At 55.4% G+C, this 23,276-nt stretch overlaps 3 protein-coding genes across 3 annotated transcripts; all 3 read left to right on the plus strand.

Moving 5' to 3' along the window:
* The first annotated feature begins 1,817 nt into the window (after positions 1–1,817).
* ankrd24 (ankyrin repeat domain 24) lies at positions 1,818–12,573 on the plus strand. Its single transcript, XM_069185876.1, has 22 exons — positions 1,818–2,607; positions 3,350–3,480; positions 3,590–3,678; positions 3,941–4,005; positions 4,669–4,726; positions 5,032–5,102; positions 5,180–5,286; positions 5,467–5,651; positions 5,756–5,848; positions 5,992–6,107; positions 6,369–6,467; positions 6,802–6,888; positions 7,068–7,187; positions 7,523–7,676; positions 8,196–8,377; positions 9,194–10,082; positions 10,414–10,757; positions 10,852–11,076; positions 11,371–11,547; positions 11,633–11,785; positions 11,990–12,055; positions 12,162–12,573. Exons 1-22 carry the CDS (start codon positions 2,545–2,547, stop codon positions 12,237–12,239), a joined length of 3,552 nt encoding a protein of 1,183 aa, XP_069041977.1. The 5' UTR covers positions 1,818–2,544; the 3' UTR covers positions 12,240–12,573.
* Positions 12,574–12,651: 78 nt separating this feature from the next.
* ebi3 (Epstein-Barr virus induced 3) lies at positions 12,652–16,953 on the plus strand. The gene is made up of 6 exons (XM_069185907.1): positions 12,652–12,920; positions 13,188–13,314; positions 13,714–13,831; positions 13,985–14,157; positions 14,943–15,100; positions 15,479–16,953. Exons 2-6 carry the CDS (start codon positions 13,224–13,226, stop codon positions 15,620–15,622), a joined length of 684 nt encoding a protein of 227 aa, XP_069042008.1. The 5' UTR covers positions 12,652–12,920; positions 13,188–13,223; the 3' UTR covers positions 15,623–16,953.
* Positions 16,954–18,075: 1,122 nt separating this feature from the next.
* Positions 18,076–23,009, plus strand: yju2 (YJU2 splicing factor homolog). Its single transcript, XM_069186088.1, has 8 exons — positions 18,076–18,218; positions 18,642–18,742; positions 19,550–19,694; positions 20,146–20,280; positions 20,498–20,679; positions 21,346–21,493; positions 21,589–21,733; positions 22,526–23,009. Exons 1-8 carry the CDS (start codon positions 18,195–18,197, stop codon positions 22,651–22,653), a joined length of 1,008 nt encoding a protein of 335 aa, XP_069042189.1. The 5' UTR covers positions 18,076–18,194; the 3' UTR covers positions 22,654–23,009.
* Positions 23,010–23,276: the final 267 nt, after the last annotated feature.

Consider the following 23,276-nt stretch of genomic DNA (forward strand, 5'->3'; position numbering starts at 1 on the left):
GGAAAACAATGACATTAGAAAAGGGGTTCGAAAAGGGAGTTGGAGTGGGCCTTTCCTCACTTCCTGAACGTGTTTGGGTTGAGACGTGTGTCTCAGTGTGCCTCTGGCCTGGTTTTTAATCCCTGGGAGCCCAGCTGGATCTCCGAGTCCCTGGCTCTGACTGCCCGTTTGTTTGTCTCATTCGTCACTCAGTGACAGACCCAGGGGTGCCAGGGGTGATTTTTACAGCAGGAGAGAGACGTTCGGGGAAGGAGGGGGGAGCCAGAGAGACGAGGAGGGAGAAGGAGATGAAGGGAGATCCTCTGGATCACCAGCAGGAAGCCCACAGGCGACAGGAGGACACATGACCTTCTGGGCTCCTTCGGTCCTGTTTCTCTGGAGTCCCGTAGCTAAAGAAGTGCAGTCACCAGCAGAACAGGAGGAGGTACAGGCTAAGACAGGCGGAGAAAAGAGTATCACAATGGTTCAAATTAAATAATGAACATGTTTGAGGTGTGACTAGAATTGGGAAACTATAGAAATGAATGAAAGGGAAATAGTTGTACAAAATGAGAATTTTGCAAACATGCAAACTCCACACAGATGACCTCCTCAAGCTGGATTCAAGCCCTCCGACTCAGCTGTGAGGCTGTTGTGCCTCTTACTGGCCCACTGCGCCGCTCGTGTGTGGAGGTTTCTGCCATTGAGCGCCAGGGCGGTTCTGAGCCTGAGGTGCAGAAGCCCAGGAGAGACCGGGGTGTGCCCCTGCAGACAACTTCATTTCCTTTCAAAGAAATTGGGTGAAGAGACTTGTCTTTCTCCAGGCGAGACGAAGGGAAACCCATTAAGAAACAGACTATGACATTTGATTTCTAATGCTTTTTATGATGGAACTTGTCCACGTGAGTTTGGCAATGCCTTAAGGTGATTTCAATAATATCACTCCACCTCAGTGAGGAAGCTGTCCAGGCTCATCTTTTGGGGTCAATCCATGTATCAGTCCCTTTCCTGTGAAGACCCACACCAGACTCTTCCTATCGCTTTTTCTTTTTCACTTTCTCCCTTCCTCTGTAAGCTGTACTTTTTCTGCTGAGCTTTCAGCTCCTGATGCAAATTGTTCTGGAGAGCGTTTACCCTAGATAGGACGCAGGAGGAGGGGAGAGGAGGACAGTAACAAGCATAGCTGGGGGAGAGAGGGAGGGGCAAGTGGAGAGACAGTATTGGGTTAGGGTGAGAAAAGAAGGACACAGAAAAAAAGAGAAAGAGAAGTGCAGAGACAGAGTGTGCCAGGTACGCACTCACTGCAGGGCTGGTGTCTCTGTGCAGTCGGTGACTCGGAGATCTGTGCTCAGAGGAGGCAGCAGCATCATTGCTCTGACGGCCAGGAGGCTGGACAGCGCTGACCAGTGTGTGTCCTTCTCTGCGGTCTGCCTCCTTGTTGCAGTGGGGGACAGTGTGTCTCCTTCTGTGCCTTCCTGAGCTTGACTGTTGGTCTGTCCTTGCAGTCTCCGTCAGTGAGTGTGTCTTTGCTTGGTAATGTATGAGATTGCAGCTTCTCGTCTTTGAGCCCCCGTTATTGGCTGTCTGTGCTTGTGTGTCTCTGTGCCATTCGGAGCGTGCAGTGTGGTTGAGTGCTGAGGTCTGCCTGGCCTGGGCACGTATGTCATTGCATCACTGTGTCAGTCTGTGTGGGCCTCTGTGGGTCAGTTTCTCAATGTGTCAGTGTGTCTGGGTTTCTGAGGGTCGTTCTGTGTGTCAGTGTGTCTAGGTCTCAGTGGGTCAGTTTCTTGGTGTGTCAGTGCGTCTGGGGCTCTCTGGGTCAGTTTGTGTGTCAGTGCGTCTGGGGCTCTCTGGGATAGTCTGTGTGTCAGTGGGCTCTGTGGATCAGGCTGTGTGTCAGTGTGTCTGTGGCTCTCTGGGTCAGTCTGTGTGTCAGTGCGTCTGGGGCTCTCTGGGTCAGTCTGTGTGTCAGTGGGCTCTGTGGATCAGTCTGTGTGTCAGTGGGCTCTGTGGATCAGTCTGTGTGTCAGTGTGTCAGTTGGCTCTGTGGAACAGTCTGTGTGTCAGTGGGCTCTGTGGATCAGTCTGTGTGTCAGTGTGTCAGTTGGCTCTGTGGATCAGGCTGTGTGTCAGTGGGCTCTGTGGATCAGGCTGTGTGTCAGTGTGTCTGGGGCTCTCTGGGTCAGTCAGTGTGTCAGTGTGTGTAGGGCTCTCTGGGTCAGTCAGTGTGTGTAGGGCTCTCTGAGTCAGTGTGTCAGTGTGTCAGTGGGCTCTGTGGATCAGGCTGTGTGTCAGTGTGTCTGGGGCTCCCTGGATCAGTCTGTGTGTCAGTGGGCTCTGTGGATCAGTCTGTGTGTCAGTGTGTCAGTGGGATATGTGAGTCAATCTGTGTGTCAGTGTGTCAGTGGGATATGTGAGTCAGTCTGTGTGTCAGCGTGGGGCTCTCCAGGTCAGTTTCTCTGTGTGTCAGGATTAGCCAGCCTGCCTGTGTGTCAGTCAGTATTTCAGGAGCCCAGTCAGCGCGGTCACTCTCTGTGGGCTGGTGCCTCCAGCTCTCTCAGCTCTATGGATCCCCAGTTCCTGGTGAGCCTCATGAAGCGCTTCTGCCCGTGTCTCGGCGTGCTTGCGGTACGTACCTTCACTCGGCGTGCCGCGGACAGGGACTGGAGATGGGGGGGGGGGTAGCCAAGGGCCAGGAATGCCAGGAGAGTCAGAGGAGACACAGGAAATCATCTCTCAATCATCCATACAATGGATGCATGGATGGACACTCTGGGATCAGGGACCAGGCTGCTTGCAGACTGGTGAAACAGAGCATCCCAGTGCAGGCAGTCACAGCCCAGATGCATAGTCCAGGACAAGAAAAGATTCATGATCAGGGAGAAACTAGCAGACAAAGCCAACAGTGAATCTGGGAGTCGTGATCGAATTACAGTCAAAGTTCAAAGCCAGAGGTGGAAGTCCAAAACAGACAGTAAACCCAAGCCGAGGGGGTGATCAAGGAAACGATCGAGCACAAAGCAGGGGTCAGAGCTCAAGCAAAGGGAACAAACGCAAAAACAACGATCAAGGGGCTCAGTGTCCAAACTCAACGGCAGAGTCCCGAGCTGTGTCGGGTCTGAGTACGTATTCAGAGCAGCACCTGGAACGGTTCTGGTTGTGAACCGACTCCAGGTGCTCCAAGTCTCCAGGTGACCGGTTTTCTGCGGCAGCCGGAGAAGGGACAGAGGTAGATCGTGACGTCACCAGCCACCACGCCACTGCTGTCTCGCCCCGCCGTCCAGCAGCCGGGACAAGCATGACGGTTGCCACCTTCTGATGGGTGTCTGACCCAGCTGCCTGCCACTGGTTTGCTCCCTGTCGCCCACAGAGTCAGGACTGGGGCAAGAGCGATGAGCGCCTGCTGCAGGCGGTGGAGCAGAACGACCCCGAGAGAGTCGCCGCCCTGCTGGTGAAGAAGGGGCTCTGCGCCTCCAAGCTGGACCCCGAAGGAAAATCGGCGTGAGTGACCGCCGCCCGCTCAGCACAGCCCACCACCCAGACACCCAGGGGTCTTGGGCTTGTGCTCTGACAGAGGGGGGGTGTGTCTCTCTCGTTCGGGGGGCTGCAGGTTTCACGTGAGTGCTGCACGCGGCCGTGTGGACTGCCTCGAGGTCATCCTGACACACGGAGTGGACGCCAACTCTGTTGACGGCACAGGTACAGCGTTCCCCCGACACAGCCGCCCGGCCGGGCAGAGACGCACGGGAGACAGGCCAGCAACAGTGAAGGACAGGAGCAGTGTCACAGGACCTGGCCAGCTTGACTAAGGGGCGTTTTTTCTCTCCCTGCCCCTCTCTCTGCCTCTGATCGCCCTCGTCCAACCCTCCCCTCCCCTCCGCTGCGCCTCTGGGAACCTGACTCTTCTTTCTGTCTACGGTACCCCCCTTCTCTGCCCCCCTCCCCCTCCCCCCCCCCGCAGGCTTCAACGCACTGCACCTCGCTGCCAGGAATGGGCACCCCGAGTGTGTGAAGAGACTGCTGCAGGTGAGCCAGGGCAGGGGCCGGTGGGCGCGGGGCTGAGGTCATCCTGCTGCGCTGTGGAGAGGGGGGCTGCAGTATCTGAGCTCTGCCCAGATGTATTACTGCTGTAAATGGGGAGGGAGTAGAGCTGTGGACAGTGCCCTTGTGCCAGCAGAGTCCTGACTGGACAGTGCCCTTGTGCCAGCAGAGTCCTGACTGGACAGTGCCCTTGTGCCAGTAGAGTCCTGACTGGACAGTGCCCTTGTGCCAGTAGAGTCTTGACTGGGCAGTGCCCTTGTGCCAGCAGAGTCCTGACTGGACAGTGCCCTTGTGCCAGCAGAGTCCTGACTGGACAGTGCCCTTGTGCCAGCAGAGTCCTGACTGGACAGTGCCCTTGGGCCAGCAGAGTCCTGGACAGTGCCCCTGTACCAGCAGAGTCCTGACTGGACAGTGCCCTTGTACCAGTAGAGTCCTGACTGGACAGTGCCCTTGTGTCATTCAAAGCAATGCTTTCTGCTAACCAGTCGACCCTCAGAGAGCCAGAGAGGATGGGCTCGTTTGCCTTAATTCTACAGTAGTTCAATAAAAAAGGAGATTTAATTTTAGTGACTCTTTCAGTTTTTGGCTGTTTTAAACCTGGAATCTGTTTTCTGCCTGAGCCTCACTGCCTGTGTCCCCCGGCTGCAGGAGCGCGTGCCGGTGGACTCCACAGACGCTCACGGCAGGACCGCGCTCCACCACGCCGGTGAGACCCGAAACCTGCACTGCCCTCCGTAAACCCCCCCAGTGTAACCCCGATTCCAGCCAAGCACCTGGAATCCCCCCCCGTGTAGCACAGCACAGTGTGGTGCACCCTAATACCCCTCCATTGGTTTCAGTTAGACACCAGCCCAAGAAACAGTTCAATAAACCCTTGCTCCATTTTCCAGAGCCTATCCCAGCATGCAACGGGCACAGGGCGGGAAGTTCAGTGAACCCTTTCCTTCAGGGCTGTGTGACTGACCCTTTCTCTCTCTCTCCTTCTTCACTCTTCTCTCTCTCTCTGGGCAGCGGTCAGCGGGTGTCTGGCATGCACGCAGACTCTGTGGGACTTCAAGGCTTCTCTGGACGCTCAGGATGGGGTGAGTGTACCCAGCTGCAGGGATGGGGGAGGTGTGCCAGTGGACATGCTGACCGGGGGCTGCTGCTTCTCCTTCAGGACGGTTCCACCCCCTTGATTCTGGCGGCCCAGATGAGCCGGGTCGAGCTGTGCGCCTTTCTGGTGGACCGGGGAGCTTCAGTCAACCTGCAAGACAGCCAGGGGAGGTACGGGCGGCTCCCGGTGCTCTGCGGTTGTGCAGCCTTGTCCCAGCGCAGAGGCGGTGTGGAGCGGTGTCTCGCAGTATTGTGACGGTGCTGTGTTGTGACACGGTTGTGTAGCGCTGCGCAGCGCGGTGTTGTGTACACTCGCGACGTGACCAGGCCGCGCGTTGTGCCGTTGCGCAGGACGGCCCTGATGCTGGCCTGCGAGAGCGACAGTCTGGAGACGGCGCAGCTGTTGCTCCGGGCCGGAGCGGACCCCCGCCTGGCCGACGCCCTGGGCCGCACCGCCGCTCACTACAGCGTCGCCACGGGCAACCAGCGCGTCCTGCGGCTGCTGCAGCGTTCCTCCGGAGACGCAGGGGGCGGCGGTGAGTCACACTGAGGCACCTCTCTCTGTGTGCGTGAGAGCGGCCGCGCAGTGCAGGGGGTTAATGTTTCTCGCTGTCTGTGTCTCTCCCCATGCACCCCGCAGCCACGGAGTCGGGCTCCAGCGAGGAGGTAAACCCGGTCGGTTCGGTTCGGTCCATTCCCATTCAGAAACCACAGTCCCGTGACAGTTACCATTGTACATGAGCGCAGTGCAGCGCAGCACAGTGAGATCATGGTAAAAGCAAGGTAGAGAGGCTGATGTGGGACCTGCAGAAGCAAAGTGAAGGGTGAGCATGCTGGAATCGTACTGCAGCACTGCTCAGCAAACCCTCAGACTAGGCCCGATCGGCCCGCTGGGAAGCCTGGGATACGCTCCGCTGGCCGACACGCTTCAGAGCATCGGCTCCTCCCGGCCCTCTCGGGACCGGCCGGCGGAGCAGTCACTCGCGCGGCTCGCGAGCCCCTTTCTGCGCTGCTGTGCTATCTCTGATCCGCAAGGGCTGTGCTGGTGTTCGTGCCCGTGCAGAGCCCCGCAGTCCACAGTCAGCGCTCATCAGTAGCTGTCTACCCACCTCCTTGGAGGACAGGCAGAGAGAACTGAGCAAGGGAACAGCAGGGCTGGGAAACCACGGCCTCCTGACTGACACCTCTGTGTTGCTGTTCCTCCTGTCGCTGATGCTCGTCCTGTCTGTCCGTCCCTCTGCCTGTGACCCCAGCAGCCCCCGGCCCCCCCACCCCTGCCTGCAGGGGGCCGGGGAACAGGGCCCCGCAAGAGGAAAGCCCCCCCGCCACCTGGTACCCCACCCTCGCCACAGGTACGAGACAGAGGTTGAGTTTGGGGGGCATCTTTATAATGCTGAAATGTATAAAAGAATCCATTATCTACACGTTCTCACACATTAGGGCTGGTGCACATATCTATTTTCATGTAGATTTCACATCCCGGGAGTTCATATGGCTTGTGTATATACTGTAAATGAGTTTAAGATGTTTTCATCTCAATTAATTAATTTAATACTTTAATCAAAGTATTGATTGATTGATGGCTTAATTATAGCTAACCAGATTTAATGCAAGCTACTCAGTTGATACTTGGGTCGAAAGGATGTCAGTCGTTCTGTCCTGATCTCTCCTTATCTTGTGACTCAGGGCCCCAGCCCCTCCCCAGAGCCGCCCAGCCCCCCAACACCTCCTGCCCTGTCTCCAGAAACACAGCGCCGCCCGGAGCCCAGCATGGTGAGTTACAGGCTCTGCAGCCTGGTTCCTGGCAGCTCAGCTGTGTCAGAAAGGTGAGAGTTTGAGTTTGAGTCTGTTAGTCTCATGGTCTCGGACTCGGATGTAGTACTAATATCCCATTACCATGCTAATTTGTGTAAATGGGGGATATACTGTATAAAGTTCACATCCCTGCGCAGGTCGAGGATGAAGAGGTGTTTGAGGAGATCCGGAGACTGCGGCTGGAGAGAGGACGTCTCCTACAGAAGATCAAGAACCTGGAGCAGCAGCAGCACAGCGCCCACACAGCTCTGGAGGAGGTACTACATCCAGACATGCACTGCCCAAACACTGGCACCGTAACATAACATAACATCACTTTATTGGCCACATACAATTGCTTGCATGAGGAATTCGTCTTTTCGCATACCCCAGCTTGCATTCCCTGTTCAGATACGCACACACTGCCGACACACTGGCAATGCTCACATACACAAACACACTGACACTGCTGAGATACACACACATTGCAACACACCAGCGCTGCTCAGACACACACACACACACACACACACACACACACACACACACACACACACACACACACACACGGCCACTATGGGACAGCAGGAACCCGTCTGTCTCCCGCTCTCAGCTGTGTGTCCTGCGGGAGAGCCTGGAGGAGGCCGAGAGGGAGAGGGAGCAGCTCCGCACGGAGCTCAGGGATCTGCGGGGGGCGCATGTGATAGAGGGAGCCCCCAGCGACTCCGAGGCCACAGACGACAGCGAAGAGCCACTGGACTTCCCAGGTGAGCCCAGAAGAAGCCCCCTCAACAAATAGGGAGAGAAAGAGACTGGGCCAGATTGTTCACAGGTCAGGCTCTGGCTCCAGTTTTCCAGTTGTAAAGCACATGCTGACCAGAGGCTTTTGAGAACGTCTGAGCTTATTACAAACAAAATACACAGAGGAACACAGCCCAATTGGATTACCTGATTCTGTTTGATTCTTATTCATGCTGTGTTAACATTTGTCTGGTAGTCACTATCAGCCTCCCTTCATTGATTACTGTCAGCGCTCAATCACTTGATTCCAGTTTGGCTGATCCCACCTTTATTCTCTTAATATGCAAGCAGCCCAGGGAAGATAGTTTTCCCGTCATTCTTTCAGAATGTTAATCTGAGACTCCCTGGGGACAGTTTTTAATGACTGGTCACTCTCTAACGTTAGAGGCGTTTGTGGTTTTGGAAATGTGTTTGAGTTGATGCATCCGAAAATCCCTTAAGAGTGACCCTCCCTCTCACCTTGGTGTCTCTCTCTGTATCTCCAGGAGCAGAGCGGCTGCTGTCCAGGCAGTCCCGCAGCTTGGATCCAGAATCTGTTTCAAGCCAGGGGAACCCCAATTCCATTTCAGCTTCACAGATCCTTGGGGACCCCGACTCTCTTGCTGCCCTGCAGAGACAAGTGGAGGAGCTGACAGTGCAGAATGCAGACCTGTTGCTTAAAGTGCAGGTACAGTGTAACAGGCACGCTGACACACAGGCCTCACACAGCAAGACACAGAGCCCCTACTGGCAGGGCAACATCCTTAAGCCCTGAGAGAAGGACGCAGCGAAACAGGGAAACTGGGCCGTGCCAGGCAGGGAGGAATGAGTCTACTGCAGGGGACTGGGGCAGCAATATTTACATTCAGCAAGATATTATCCACCAGATCCCTTCTCTTGTCTCTGAAGGCTGCAGCACTGGGGCTCCTACCAGTCATTCTGCCATGGTGCGCTGCCCGGGTATAAATAGAAAGCTGTCAGGAGAGGCGTTCACCACAAAGTGGGTCAGGTGCCTAACAGAGAGGCGCAGCTCGGAGAAGCTTAAATAGGACAGGGAGTGAGGCAGCCCGCATTGTCGGGGACAGCGCGGAGCTCCGAGCGCCCGGTTTGGAGAGGCATCCTGGGGCGCTGGGGCTGCCTCGATCCGGACGTGCAGGGAGACTCGAGGGCAGCCCCTGGCTGCACAGTGGGGGGTACAGATGAGCCGGTAACGTTCACCGCACTCCCATCTCGCATCGTACCGCTGTTCCTCTCCTCTCTCTTGCCATTTCATTGCAGGGTCAGTTCACCAAGCTCATTCTGCATGCCTGGAGCTCATGACCTCTCTCTCTGTCCTGTGTCCGTCTCTCTCTCTCCACTGGGGGCGCTGTCGGTCAGCGACCAACACACTGCTGTACGCCAGTCACCCATTGCTTTACCAGAAAGTCTCTGGACTACGTTACACCGTTATCGCTTCCCTATACCTCGCCAGCATCTAAAACCGCAACATGCTGTCTGACCCCAGATGTTGGAGACGTACGAGAAGGACGACACGGAGATGGAGAGCTCCGCGGGCGAGGACTTCATCCCTGCCATCCTGTACGACTCCCTGAAGAAGGAGTTCGATGAGCTGCAGGAGCGCTACTCCCAGGCCCAGGCTGAGGCTGAGGCCTGCGGGGAGGCCGGCGAGGCAGGCGAGGCAGAAAGGCAAGGCTCCGAGGCTCGGATCCAACAGCTTGAGGCAGAGCTGGAGGAGAGCAAGAGGAGGCAGAGGGAGCAGGGCGAGACGGAGGGCGAGGCTGCCGGGGAGCTGAGGGAGGGGCTGCAGAGGCTGGAGGCGAGGCATGCAGAGACTCTGTTGGAGCTGCAGGAGCTGAGGGAGCAGGTGAGGCTGGGGGTGTACTCTGTGGAGGTGGCGGACGAGGCTGCCCCCTCCCCACAGAGTCAGGACTCTGAGGCTCGGAGCCAGGAGGGACAGGTGGAGGAAGTGAGGCAGCTCAGAGACAAGGTGAAGGACCTGGAGGCAGCCCTAGCAGAAAGAGAAGCAGAGAAGGAGGAAGGGGAGCCGGAGGCAGTAAGGCAGCTTCAGGAGAGGGTGAGGCAGCTGGAGGCAGACCTGGCAGAGAGGCAGAGCAGTGGGGAGGCGGTGAGAGACCAAGAGGGGGACACAGCGGGGAGGCGAGGCGAGGAGAGCCTGCGGGGGGCGCCGGAGGGCTCTGTGTCCCTGGAGGAGTTTGAGGAGATGCGGCTGAGCCTGGCCATCCAGCTGGAGGAGATCACGCGGGAGAGGTCGGAGGCGGCACTGAGGCTGAACGAGGCGCTGCTGGAGCTGGAGAGGCTGCGCCCCCCCGCTGCCGGAGAGGAGGAGGAGGAGGAAGACCAGTCCGAGGGGTCAGAGCCCTCTTCTGCCCCAGGTAAGGGCTTCTCTGCCTGCCTCCCTCTCTCTCACACGAGCATCAGTCTGATTCTTGTGTTTCTGAGGTTAGCGGCGTGGCGGCTGCTACAATAATGTACTAGCAACGAAAAGTCCTGTAGTGGTCCTTAAACCTTCTTGCTTTATGTTCTTAAGTGTGCTTAGAAATAGGAGGCTGGTAGAGAACAATCCTCTCCAGTTTTTCTGTGTTTTTTTATTGTCACTCTGCCTCTTGCCTCTGAGATTCTTATTAGAATGATTGATTCTGGATCGGCTAATGATTAGAGAAGCTTCAGCCAGATGCAGCTAAGCCTGTGATGATGTCGTTTTAGACCAATCAGAGCGCACGACCCACGAGTCAGGGGGAGGGGCCCTGGAGGCCCTGAGGGCGGAGCTTGAGGAGGCGCAGCGGGAGGCGGCAGCGGCCCGCGATCAGCTGCGTGCGGAGCAGGAGGAGGGGGCCCGGCTGACCGCCAGGCTGCAGGAGTCAGTGCCCTTGTCTGAGCACCAGGTGGCACTGTCTGCCCTCAAGGACCAGCTGGCCCAGGCTCATCATGAGCTCCAGGAGGACAAGGCCCGGCAGGGGCAGGCCCAGCAGGAGAGCTCCAGGCTGCAGGCCGAGCTCCAGGCCCTCAGGAACGACTCTGTGTCCCGGGAGGAGCATGAGAAAGTGAAGGTGAGGGAGGGCAGGGAGCCATCTGCTGGGCACTGGACAACGCAGGACACAGACTCCAAAGCGTCTCACTCTCTGCCCGTCTCCCTTGTGTTAGGAGTCTCTGCAGCGCTCCCTGCAGGAGAGCGAGAAGACGGCCCAGTCGGCGCTCCTCTCCCTGTCCGCGCGCGAGGCGGAGCTGGGCGCGCTCCGGGCGGCGGTGGAGGGCAGCGTGTCGCGGGAGGAGCACGAGGCCCAGCGGCGCACCCTGCAGGTGGAGGTCAACACGCTCACGGCCAAGCTGAACGACCTGACGCGCAAACACGAGAAGACCTGCACCGAGGTCAGAGGCTGGAGGGGCGCGCCCCTGCTCCCGACACACAGCGGTCTGATCCGCTGCAGGTTTTACCCAGCTGCCCTAAATTTCAATTGTGCTGCCTCTTTAATTATGAAAGTAGCATATCCACACATGTGGTATTGAATATAGATGCATTCCTGCTACATCGTTTTGTGCCAGAGCCCTGCGGCTGGCCAAACCTGGAAAGCATCAGGCTGCTGTGTGACGAGAGCGTGATTCCTTTCCTATAACGCCTCGCCCTCCTGATGCTGGGCCTGATCTGTCCACGCCTGTGCCCAGGTGTTCCAGGTGCAGAGGGAGGCCCTGTTCAACAAGAGCGAGCGGCAGGCGGCGGAGGCCCAGCTGGCCGCGGCGCAGCAGCAGCTGTCTGACCTGCAGGCGCAGTCGGGGAGGCTGCAGGAGCTGCGCACCAGCATCGAGGACGCCCAGGGCCTGGTCAAGGAGAAGGACCGCAAGGTAGCGCGGCGGACGTGGGCAGTCAGACGATCGACGGGAGAGTCCGTGAAAATGAGCCTTTATAAGCCGGTGACTCTGTGGTCAGATTACAGAGCTGTCCAAGGAGGTGTTCCGCCTGAAGGAGGCGCTAGGGAACCTGACCCCGCCGCTGTCCTCCGCTCCTCCTGTGGCCCCCAGCACACAGGGCCAGCAGGGGGCCTTGCAGAGCCGTGTAGCCGCGCTGCAGAAACAGCTCCAGGTGAGTGAGGAGCCCAGGTGAGTGAGGACAGACGCCCAGCTGAGGGGTGACAGTGTGTCTCACTGAGCCTCCCTTTGTCTGATCTTTTGCGCGTCCCTCTGGCAGCCCGTCTTCTGCTGGACTCTGCAGACCACAGTGCATGCGTCTCTCCCTGCCTCTGTGAGTGTGTCTGGCTCAGCCTGGCCTGTGTCTGTGTGTCCGCAGGACTGGGACCGGAAGCACCGGGCGGTGGTGGCGGTGTATCGCGCTCACCTGCTGTCTGCGGTCCAGGTGGGTCCTGCTGCCTGGCAGTCTGTGGGCATTGCAGCTTGCGAGTGTGTGTCGCAGCACCGCCGTGCCTGCGAGGGCGTGACGATGTGTGTACCGTGACCCCCAGGGCCGGATGGATGAGGAGGTGCAGGCCGTGCTGCTGCAGATCCTGAGGATGACCCAGCTCCAGGAGCAGAGCCGCTAGCCCGAGCACGCCCCGGCACCCGCCTGGTCCCCGAGCAGCCTGGCGGCCGGGCAGGGAAAGTCGAGACTTTCCACGAACAGGAACCCTCCGCTCCGTCACAGGAAACTGTGGAAAGGACTCCACCTGGGGCTGGTTCCCTCCTGGCACAGAATTCCAGGAAACCATAAATATCCTGTGAATCTGGGAACAGAGAGGGTGGGAAGGAGCATTGCGTGCAGGAGCGCCGAGCTATTCCCACCCACTCAGACTCTCAGACCCGACCCTGCTGCGCCATCCTCTGCTCTGAGGCCCAGCGCAGAAACTCTGCGTTAACGCAATAAATCTGTAAAACGTATTTTGATTTGCAGTTGAGTTTCTTCAGTGTGGATCACAATGAACGGCCCAGAACCCTATTCTCACTCGTGTGCTGGTCAGCTGCTGTGCTGCTGGTTTTAGCTTCCTGGACAGGGGGGTGGGTGGGTGTGTGTGTGTGAGGGGGGGGTTACATATGATATTTTTCAGCACTTTCAGAAGCCACATCCCTCTGCTTGCTCCGCTCCCTTCTCCGGTCTGCGGAGCTTCCTTACTCTAGTGCAGTAAACAGCCTTGTTTCAGTACCGTGTCCCTCTGTCTGCTCCCTGCGCTGAAGCTCCACCGACAGCAGCGGGCAGTCGGTCAGTCTAGAGGACGCTACACACTCAGGTAGGCTAGCTTTCCGACATCTGCATGTACCTGCTAGCAGAGAGATCTCAGGGGCTCCTGCTGTGTCCTATTAAATTATTAAATAAAAAATACTGAACTTAAAACGGATTAATACATAAGTTTGTGCTTTTATTTCTGCATCACTCTGTTATTGTCCTGAAAAACACCCGGGTGTTTACATTGTAATGATTATAATACGCCTGAAGCCCTTGTTTTGGACACCGTTGATCAAGAACACAGTTGCTAAAGGAGACTTTTGACTGACAGGCCCAGAACTGACCGTCTCTACAGCGAGTCGGCAGGATGCGCAGTCAGAGCAGCTCCTGCGTCTGCGCACATGCAGTTCTTCTCGGCGCAGCACTCTTCCTCGGGGCAGCCTCGCAGTCTGCGCATGGTAAGGCTGAGCCTCCTCTTGCAGTGTGTGTGTCTTTGTGTGCATGCTGCTGTTTTCTCCAGTTCTATTAATCCTCTACCTGTCTTTCATGCTCTGTCCCCTTTCTCTCTGCCTCAGTGCTACGTGCAGTAGTGAGCTTGCTGGCTTCAAGCCCTGCAGGAGGAGAGGTGCAATAGAAGATTAATGGGAAGGATCTCGGCTCAGGCGATGTCTTCCCCTTCACTAACACCAGCAACTACACCTGCTGTGTCACTCCCTCACAGCGGCCACACCGTGTGTCTGTCTGCTCTGTGTGTCTCTGCTCATTTCTGTGTCCTCCTGCTCCTCTGTGAGGGCTGGCCTGTCTGTCTTTCTGTTCCTGTAGACTGGACTGTCTCTGACGCCTCTGTCTCCACCTAGACTCTCTTCCCCAGCTTGACGTGCAATGCTGGTCCCCCAGCTACCCACAGAGGGTGCTGTGCACCTGGAAAGTACAGCCTGAGCCCGATCTGCCCACATCCTACACTGCCACCTACAGGTACGGAAACAAAATTGTCCTCTTCTACTACAGAGATTGTGCACTGTTTTCATTTCAGCACTATGGTCTACGCACGGCTGAAATCTTTTAAGAACGTCTTACCCTCACCTGTCCCAGTTTCGAGACACGCGTACTGTCTCACTCTGTCTGCAGGAAGGGTCTGTTGGGAGTTCAGATCCCCTGTGAGGTCAACCCAGAGCGTCCGAGATCGTGTGTGATGGAGAACCTGGAGATGTTCTCTGTCGAGCCGTATTTCGTCAACGTCACCGCCACCAACGCGCTCGGGAGCACCACCCGGCTGCTGCCTTTCATACTGGAGAAAATCGGTCAGGGCAGAGGGTGGGATCTACCCCACCTTGCTTTCCATTCTCAGCAGGGGGTGGGGCTAGGGTCAGTGAGCCAGCGAGGGACGCCGTGGGGCTCGTGACAGGAGGGTGTGGCTGCGCCTGTACTACAGCGTGACGGTCTCACCACACTGCTGTCTCACCACGCCGCTGTCTCACCACACCGCTGTCTCACCACACCGCTGTCTCACCACGCTGCTGTCTCTCCACGCTGCTGTCTCTCCACGCTGCTGTCTCACCACGCTGCTGTCTCTCCACGCTGCTGGCTCACCACACTGCTGTCTCACCACACTGCTGTCTCACCACACTGCTGTCTCACCACACTGCTGGCTCACCACACTGCTGTCTCTACACTGCTGTCTCACCACACCACTGTCTCTCCACACTGCTGTCTCACCACACTGCTGTCTCACCACACTGCTGTCTCTCCACACCGCTGAGACCTGATGTCTGGGGTCTGTTGCAGCTGAAGGAGGGTGGTGAGGCTGGCCGAGCAGAGCTGCCCTGGACTGTGCCTCTCCTGCGCTCTCCTGCTCTCGCAGAGCTGTCTATCGCCTGAGTTGCACAGTCAGAGGCGGCGGGGGGGGGGGCATGGCGGAGGGGCTGGGGCTTCTGTTTTACTCCATTGCTCAGTAAATTCTGACCGACCCCAGAACGATCCCAGTCCTTTGGATAGGGATTCCCGGGATCCGGGGGGGGGGTGCTTCTCTTGCGACTGCAGTGGCTGTTTTGTGGAAAATGTTTCCTCCCGTTCTCCTGTCTCCCAGTCAAGCCTGATCCTCCTGTGGACATCAAGGTGACTCTGCGCTCCAGCAGGAGGCTGACCGTGGAGTGGGCTCCGCCGCCCAGCTGGACCGACCCCACCCTCTTCCAGCTGAAGTACCAAGTGCAGTACAGTGATGGGGGGGTGCGAGCGCCACGCACAGTGAGCACGCCACACGCAAAGACACACCGCAGGGCACACGCCACACGCAAAGACACTCCACGTCTGCACACTGCAGGGCACATGCCACACGCAAAGACACTCGACACCTGCACACAGTGAGCACGCCACACGCAAAGACACTCAACGTCTGCACACCGCAGGGCACATGCCACACACAAAGACACTCGACACCTGCACACAGTGAGCAAGCTGCAGGGCACACGCAACACGCAAAGACACTCCACACCAGCGAACTGCATGATGCACAGGGGCCGACTATTCACACACCCTGCTCACACTGTACAAGTTCAATCAGAGAATTCACTTTCTCCCTCCTCCCTGTCCTCTGTCCTTTCCCTGTCTTTCTTGGTGCTTCAGCTGGGTCCGTTCGAGTCGACCAAGGTGGTCCTGAGGGGCCTGCGTCCGCACAGCCAGTACTCCATCAGGGTGTTGGCTCAGGACATCCTGGACCACGGAGAGCCCAGTGACTGGAGCCCGGCCATCACTGCCTTCACAACCTGAGACGCTGCCCAACAGCGCCCCGATGCCACCTCATTAGCACCCCCATACTGCCCTATGTGAGATGCTGATAGTGACTGAGCTTGCTGCTACTTTCCTGCTCCATAAGGACAGAGCAGAGTGCCGCAGGGTGTGGCGCAGCCTGGCATTGCTCTGGACACACTGCGTGCCCTCCAGCCTGGGACACGTCCTGTCACACACACCTGCTCACACACACTGACCCAGACACATCTCGACACACACCTGCTCACACACACTGACCCAGACACATCTCGACACGCACACACTGACCCAGACACATCTCGACACACACCTGCTCACACACACTGACCCAGACACATCTCGACACGCACACACTGACCCAGACACATCTCGACACACACACCTGCTCACACACACTGACCCAGACACATCTCGACACACACACTGACCCAGACACATCTCGACACACACACCTGCTCACACACACTGACCCAGACACATCTCGACACACACCTGCTCACACACACTGACCCAGACACATCCTGACACACACCTGCTCACACACACTGACACAGACACATCTCGACACGCACACACTGACCCAGACACATCTCGACACACACCTGCTCACACACACTGACCCAGACACATCTCGACACACACACCTGCTCACACACACTGACACAGACACATCTCGACACGCACACACTGACCCAGACACATCTCGACACACACACTGACCCAGACACATCTTGACACACACACCTGCTCACACACACTGACCCAGACACATCTCGACACACACCTGCTCACACACACTGACCCAGACACATCTCGACACACACACCTGCTCACACACAGACACAGACACATCTCGACACACACACCTGCTCACACACACTGACACAGACACATCTCGACACGCACACACTGACCCAGACACATCTTGACACACACACCTGCTCACACACACTGACCCAGACACATCTCGACACACACACCTGCTCACACACACTGACACAGACACATCTCGACACGCACACACTGACCCAGACACATCTCGACACACACACCTACTCAAGCACACACTGACCCAGCCTGGGACACGTCCAGACGTGCACACACACACACACACCTGCTCTCACACACTGGCCCAGTCTGGGACACGTCCAGACGCACACACACACACACCTGCTCTCACACACTGGCCCAGTCTGGGACATGTGCCTCCTGTCTGCAATGCTGTCTGCTTCTTGCTTGCCTTCGTATGCGCTAATCTGTACATGTAGGCGACTTGAATCATCATAAACTGTTTATACATGCAAAACTAATAAAGGAAAAATACCACGTGATTGTTGATGTGTTTATTCTACATGGTGGTGCAATCAGGCACATTTAGAGCTGAGAGCTGGTGTGTGGGGGACCGGACTGGCGCATCATCCAGGTGGGCCTGGAGGGGATCCCCATTACCTGTAAAAACTCTGAGTGGAGTGTCCAGAAAAGTGCTTTATAAGTGTAAGGAATTATTATTATATGGGATATAAATATATAGGGTTATGGCTGAAAAGCTGTTCTCTCAAATTGACTACTGTAATGCTCTATGGGTATCTAGATCTACATTGAACAAACAGTATGTCCAAACTTCAGCAGCCTGGATCCTGACCAGGTCTAGTGTAAGTGATCACATTACTCCCATCCTGGAGTCCTTGCACTGGCTTCCTGTCAAATTCAATGTGGACTTTAAAATCCTCATGCTCACCTACAAGGCTCTGCATGGCTTGGCACCTCAGTACCTGTCAGACCTTTTATCGCCCTACTCCCCACCTCGCAACCTCCGCTCTTCTAATTCTGGTCTCCTAACTGTCCCCCAGGCCCATCTACACTCTAGGGGTGACGGGCCCTTCTCCAGTTATGCCCCCAAGATCTGTGATTCTCCACAAGGATATCGGAGAGTCACCTCCTCTGAACTCCTTTGAATCCAGACTCATAACCTTCTTCTTTAGAAGAGCCTTTACTTAACTGGTTCTTGATTATTTTAATTCATGTATGTCTTCAATTCAATTCAAGATGCTTTATTAGCATGACCGATGAGTACAACCAGTGTCGCCAAAACAAATAAAAATAAAATTAACATGAAGCAAAACAAAAAATAAAACTAAAATAAAATCTACAGACATATTACAGACATTTACAACAAAGTCTTCATCTTAAAGGCCTATGTCTTCATCGTCTCATTCGAAAGTTTCCGGCTCGGTCACAGAGGTCCACGCCCACTTTCCTGTGGGCGAATTACAGACCGCAGTTGGGGGGCTCAAAGCCCTCCTCTTCTGGTTAACCAATCATATCCCTCTTTGCTTTTGTTCACCATGGAAACAGCCACATACCAATCAGAACACTTTAAAGTTTAACTCGCGTCGTCGATGACCAATTACCTCGCGAAAATGGGGCGGGAGTTAGCGTAACCTGGAAGTTAGTGCATGAGTGCCCCGGAAGTAAATGTTTGTGGGTCACTGGGGGATGTGGTGTGGTTTTTAAAGACTTTGTGGCGTTTGTGTATTGTAGTTACAGTTAAGGACATACATTTGCAAGAACCATGTCGGAAAGAAAGGTTTTAAATGTGAGTATTCAAAGCCGTGTTTGTAGTTAGTTGTTTTCGAAAACGACAGGTCAGAGTTAGACTGTTTTAAAGAGAGAAATGCTGTGAAATTACTTTTACATTACTTTAAAAATAGAAATAATGTTTTTGTACTAGTACAGCTAACACTACTGTCATATTTTAGGTTTAAGGGCGGTGGGGAAATGATAAAATATTTTTAAGGTCTCATCGTACGTATGCCTCTCCGTCATGTCGTATATTAAATCCGGAGGCCGTGTGGCGGGTGGCGATGCGGGCTGTCAGAAGACCTACTGGCCAAACTCATGCTGTTTTGTGGTTATTTCGATGTATGACCCATCGTGGCCATGCGGATCTCTTCGGTATCATCACGATTCTTCCTGCCTTGTGACGAAGGTAACCCTGTCCCTTGTCTCTTCTCTCCAGAAATACTACCCCCCGGATTTCGACCCGTCCAAGATCCCCAAGCTCAAGCTCCCCAAAGACCGTCAGTATGTGGTGCGACTGATGGCGCCCTTCAACATGAGGTGGGAGTCCCTCCGGCCCCCCTGAGCTGGGGGAGCTGCTACTGTCACGCCGACGGGCTGTAGCACAAAGCCTGAAGTCTCACCGACAGTGTCACACTGCAGCTGAATCTCTTCTCTCCCCTCCTTCCCTCCCCTGTCCCTCGCTGTCTCTCTGTCCTCCCCCTTCTGACTGTCGCTCTTGATTCAGATTCAACCAGCTTTATTGGCATGACTGATGAATTACAGTGGTGCCAAAGCATCTACAGTCATCTACAGAACTAACGCATCATAGGACATTGACATACCCTGTTGACATACCCGCCCACCCTGCGGTCCATGTGGGTCCTAATGCCCCAGTATAGTGACAGGGACACTGTACTGTAAACAGGCGCCGTCCTTCGGATGAGACGTAAAACCAAGGTCCTGACTCTCTGTGGTCATTAAAAATCCCAGGGCGTTTCTCGAAAAGAGTAGGGGTGTAACCCCGGCGTCCTGGCCAAATTTCCCAATGGCCCTTACTGATCATGGCCTCCTAATAACCCCCCTCTCTGAACTGGCTTCATCACTCTGCTCCCCTCTACACTGAGAGCTGGTGTGTGGTGAGCGATCTGGCGCACTATGGCTGCCGTCGCATCATCCAGGTGGGGCTGCACATTGGTGGTGGTGGAGGGGATCCCCATTACCTGTAAAGCGCTTTGAGTGTAGTGGTCCAGAAAAGCGCTATATAAGTGTGAGCAATTATTAATTAATTAATAATAATAATTATTATTATTATTATTATTATACAACAGACAACACATGTAAATGTCTCCTCTCCTGTGCTGCCAGGTGTAAGACGTGTGGGGAGTACATCTACAAGGGGAAGAAGTTCAATGCACGGAAGGAGACGGTGCAGAACGAGCAGTACATGGGACTGCCGATCTTCCGCTTCTACATCAAGTGCACCCGCTGCCTGGCTGAGATCACCTTCAAGGCAAGAATCCCAGCAGCTTCTGCGCTCTGCCTCGGTCGCTGTCTCCCAGCAGCCCCTGGGCCCTGCGCTCTGCCTCGGTCGCTGTCTCCCAGCAGCCCCTGGGCCCTGCGCTCTGCCTCGGTCGCTGTCTCCCAGCAGCCTCTGGGCCCTGCACTCTGCCTCGGTTGCTTCCCCTTCTCCACCATCTCTCTCTTCTCACCTCGTACTCATTCCATCTACAAGGGGAAGAAGTTGTCGTCTGTTGTACTCTGTCTGACTTTTCCCAGTTCTCTCTCGTTTCCCTATCCTGCATTTCTGTTTCCCTCAGTCTTGTGTGTGTCTGTATAAAAACATACAGAGCACAGACCCCAGACTCCCATTGCGGAGCAGAGGAATCCATTTTGGCATTTTTATGCTACTGTCTGCTAGAACAATATTGATGTTACTAATGTGTGGTCCTCTCACACCACAGACGGACCCGGAGAACACGGACTATGCCATGGAGCACGGAGCAACACGCAACTTCCAGGCGGAGAAGCTGATCGAGGAAGAGGAGAAGAAGCTGCAGCGAGAGAGAGAGGAGGAAGAGCTCAACAACCCCATGAAGGTGAGAGGAGAGCAGACGTAGCTGGGGAGACTTGTGCCCTGGGGAGATATTTTCAGTGGGGACCTGTGAAGTAATGCCACTGTGTTTTAGTAGACTGACCAGAGCTGGTGTCTGGGTGTACAGGTATTTCTCCACAGACCCACTCTGCACGCAGAGTGAACCTACAGAGCGCAGCTGCTTCAATAGTGGAGACTAACGAGACTCATTAACCCCTCAGGTCCTGGAGAACCGGACCCGGGACTCCAAGCTGGAGATGGAGGTTCTGGAGAACCTGCAGGAGCTGAAGGAGCTGAACCAGCGCCAGGCCCGAGTAGACTTTGAGGGGCTGCTCAGCCTGCACCGCGAGTGGGAGGAGAGGGAGAAGGAGAGAGCAAAGGAGGAGGACGAGAGGGAGACCAGGTGGGGAGAGAGGGGGAGAGAGGAGGCTGGGTGGGGAGAGATGGAGGTCTGCCCTGATGTCAGCAGCCATGTCATCCTGCAGCTCCCAGCTGGCCACCCACTGTAGCCCAGCAGGTGTGAGCCTGGTCAGTACCTGGGTGGGAGACCTCCTGGGAAAAACTAAGGCTGCTGCTGGAAGAGGTGTTAGTGGGACCAGCAGGGGGCGCTCACCCTGCACTCTGTGTGTGTCCTAACGCCCCAGTATAGTGAGGGGGACACTATACTGTAAAAAGATGCCGTCCTTCAGATGAGATGTAAAACCAAGGTCCTGACTCTCTGTGGTCATTAAGAATCCCAGGGCGTCTCCCGAAAAGAGTAGGGGTGTTACCCCAGTGTCCTGACCAAATTTCCCCCTGGCCTTTACCCATCATGGCCTCCTAATAATACCCATCTCTGAACTGGCTTCATCACTCTGCTCTCCTCCCCATTGAGAGCTGGTGTGTGGGGAGCGGACTGGTGGGTGTGGAGGGGATCCCCATTACCTGTAAAGGGCTCTAAGTGGAGTGTCCAGAACAGCGCTATATAGGTGTGAGGAATTATTATTCTTGAGTCCTTACAGTGCTGTTTTCTGTTTCTGTCTCTTCTTTCTCCTCCTCCTGCCCTTCCTGCCCCTGCTGGCCGTGGCAGGGAGATGCTGGAGCAGGCCCTGGTGAAGAGGCTGAGGGATTCGGACTCGGATTCGGACTCGGACAGAGAGAGGGAGGGGAGGGCTCCCAGCTCCAGCACGGACAGACCCACAGACATCCTGACCTCGGACAGCCAGACTCCCAGCCAGGTGAGAGAGCGCAGGCGGCCTGTCTGGTCTCTCTGGTCTCGGTCGTCCTGGTCCTGTTTGTACACCTGAAACCGTCTGTCTCCATCTGCCCGCAGTCCTCGGCCTCGGAACCGAAGCGCCCCCGTGTGGAGAGCTGGGAGCGCAGCGTGGGCTCGCTGAGGGGGGGCGCGCTGGGCGCTCTGGTGGTTCGGAAGAAACCATCCCCCCCCGTGACACAGACGGCCCAGACAGACCAGCCAGGTAAGAGGGAGCATCACCCAGCACAGCTGCCATCCAGCATTTCCAAACAACACCAGTAAAGTGCTGCAGTTGCTCACGGAATCCTATTTAAAACTTTTAAGAGAGAAGCATGTCTTGTGGCCTTTTTGACTGTTTCACATCAAGGTGGGTATGACACCGTTAGTTGTACAGGAACTACAGTCAGACTCCTGGTCAGACGTTCACAGTGACAGTCCCAGGCCTCGTGCCAGACTGGACAGCTCTGCAAGCGCAGTGTCATTCCCATCTCTGGATTCTCTGCTCATCCTGGGTCAGGGCTGCTGCGTCTGTTCAGCGGAGACCAGTATGGGCTGGGCTGCAGTAGGGTAAATGCACCACAAGGGGGCAGTGCAGGCTTGTTTGATGATCCTGGCGTAACAGTGTGCCTTGACATTATTATATATTATTATAATTAAGGCTCCAAGGCCAAAACGTTGTGTTCTCTTTCTTCTTTTTTTCAGCATGGAATAAACCTATTACTTGTTCCTTTGCAGCCTACGCATGCTGACGCAGCTCCCCACCTAATTATATATTATTCTTCTCTTCCCTGTGCTATGCTGAAGAAGAGACTTAAATTGAGCGTGAAGACTTTTGAACAATTATACATACCTTATAAGTACATAACTAGTCAAATGCCAAACAAAACTAGAAATGTATAAGTGTCTGTCGACTCTTCTGTCCCACTTGTTTTTTCGGCAGCCAAGCAGGGCACAGAGGAAACGATAGGGATCCGAGTCAGTGCAGTCTAAGCCAGCTCTCATTGTTCTCTTTCAGGATTGGCTACTCTGAAGGATGCTCCGCCCCCCGTCCCCGGCCCTGCCCCTGCCCAGCCAATCGCCGCAAAGAACGGGTCGTCTCTCAGCCTCCTCGGGGCGTATTCCGACAGTGAGGACAGCGAATGAAAGAGCAGCGTGTTGGACGAAGGGTCATTTTTTATTCAGCTCTGATGTATGTACAGTTAGGACCTTGAGAGCTCCGGCTTTCAGAATGCATCAGGCTGACACCACTGTAAAGGATGAGTAAAGTTAATCAGGCGGTTTTCCCCAGGTGTCTTTATGTATAAAAGTCTACATTTTGGCATTGGTTGTGCTCTTTTTACTTCAGACCTGCGTGAAAACTGCCCCCTTGAAGAAAGTCATGATCGCTTTGTGAGAACGGAGTGTAGAGACTTTGGTAGAATTTTGGAAAGTCTGAAACCGATCTCTGCGCAGAGCGACATTTCTCCCTGCTCAACTATAAAGCCTTTTTTGCTTTCAAAGAGTTTGCTTCTTAGCTTTCCTGTTCTGTGTCGGAGTGTGTGTACCTGGTGTTTCTACAGGGGCTGAGGAGGGTGCTGCACACAAGGGGAGCATTTTGTAGTACAATTTCCCCCTGGCCTTTACCCATCATGGCCTCCTAATAATCCCAATCTCTGAACTGGCTTCATCACTCTGCTCTCCTCCCCACTGAGAGCTGGTGTGTGGGGAGCGTTCTAGCGCATCATCCAGGTGGGGCTGCACATTGGTGGTGGTGGAGGGGATCCCCA

The sequence above is a fragment of the Lepisosteus oculatus genome, chromosome 29 (assembly GCF_040954835.1).
Source record: "Lepisosteus oculatus isolate fLepOcu1 chromosome 29, fLepOcu1.hap2, whole genome shotgun sequence".
Classification (NCBI taxonomy): Eukaryota; Metazoa; Chordata; class Actinopteri; order Semionotiformes; family Lepisosteidae; genus Lepisosteus; species Lepisosteus oculatus.

Bases quoted from the DNA above. Each gene is read 5' to 3' on its own strand.
- ankrd24 (XM_069185876.1), top strand. From the start codon at position 2,545: ATGGATCCCCAGTTCCTGGTGAGCCTCATGAAGCGCTTCTGCCCGTGT. The intron at 5,103-5,179 runs GTGAGTGTACCC...CTTCTCCTTCAG, and splicing joins CTCTGGACGCTCAGGATGGG to GACGGTTCCACCCCCTTGAT. The intron at 7,188-7,522 runs GTACTACATCCA...TCCCGCTCTCAG, and splicing joins CCCACACAGCTCTGGAGGAG to CTGTGTGTCCTGCGGGAGAG.
- ebi3 (XM_069185907.1), top strand. From the start codon at position 13,224: ATGCGCAGTCAGAGCAGCTCCTGCGTCTGCGCACATGCAGTTCTTCTC. The intron at 13,832-13,984 runs GTACGGAAACAA...CTCTGTCTGCAG, and splicing joins TCCTACACTGCCACCTACAG to GAAGGGTCTGTTGGGAGTTC. The intron at 14,158-14,942 runs GTCAGGGCAGAG...CCTGTCTCCCAG, and splicing joins TTTCATACTGGAGAAAATCG to TCAAGCCTGATCCTCCTGTG.
- yju2 (XM_069186088.1), top strand. From the start codon at position 18,195: ATGTCGGAAAGAAAGGTTTTAAAT. The intron at 18,743-19,549 runs GTGGGAGTCCCT...CTGTGCTGCCAG, and splicing joins ATGGCGCCCTTCAACATGAG to GTGTAAGACGTGTGGGGAGT. The intron at 21,494-21,588 runs GTGAGAGAGCGC...ATCTGCCCGCAG, and splicing joins ACAGCCAGACTCCCAGCCAG to TCCTCGGCCTCGGAACCGAA.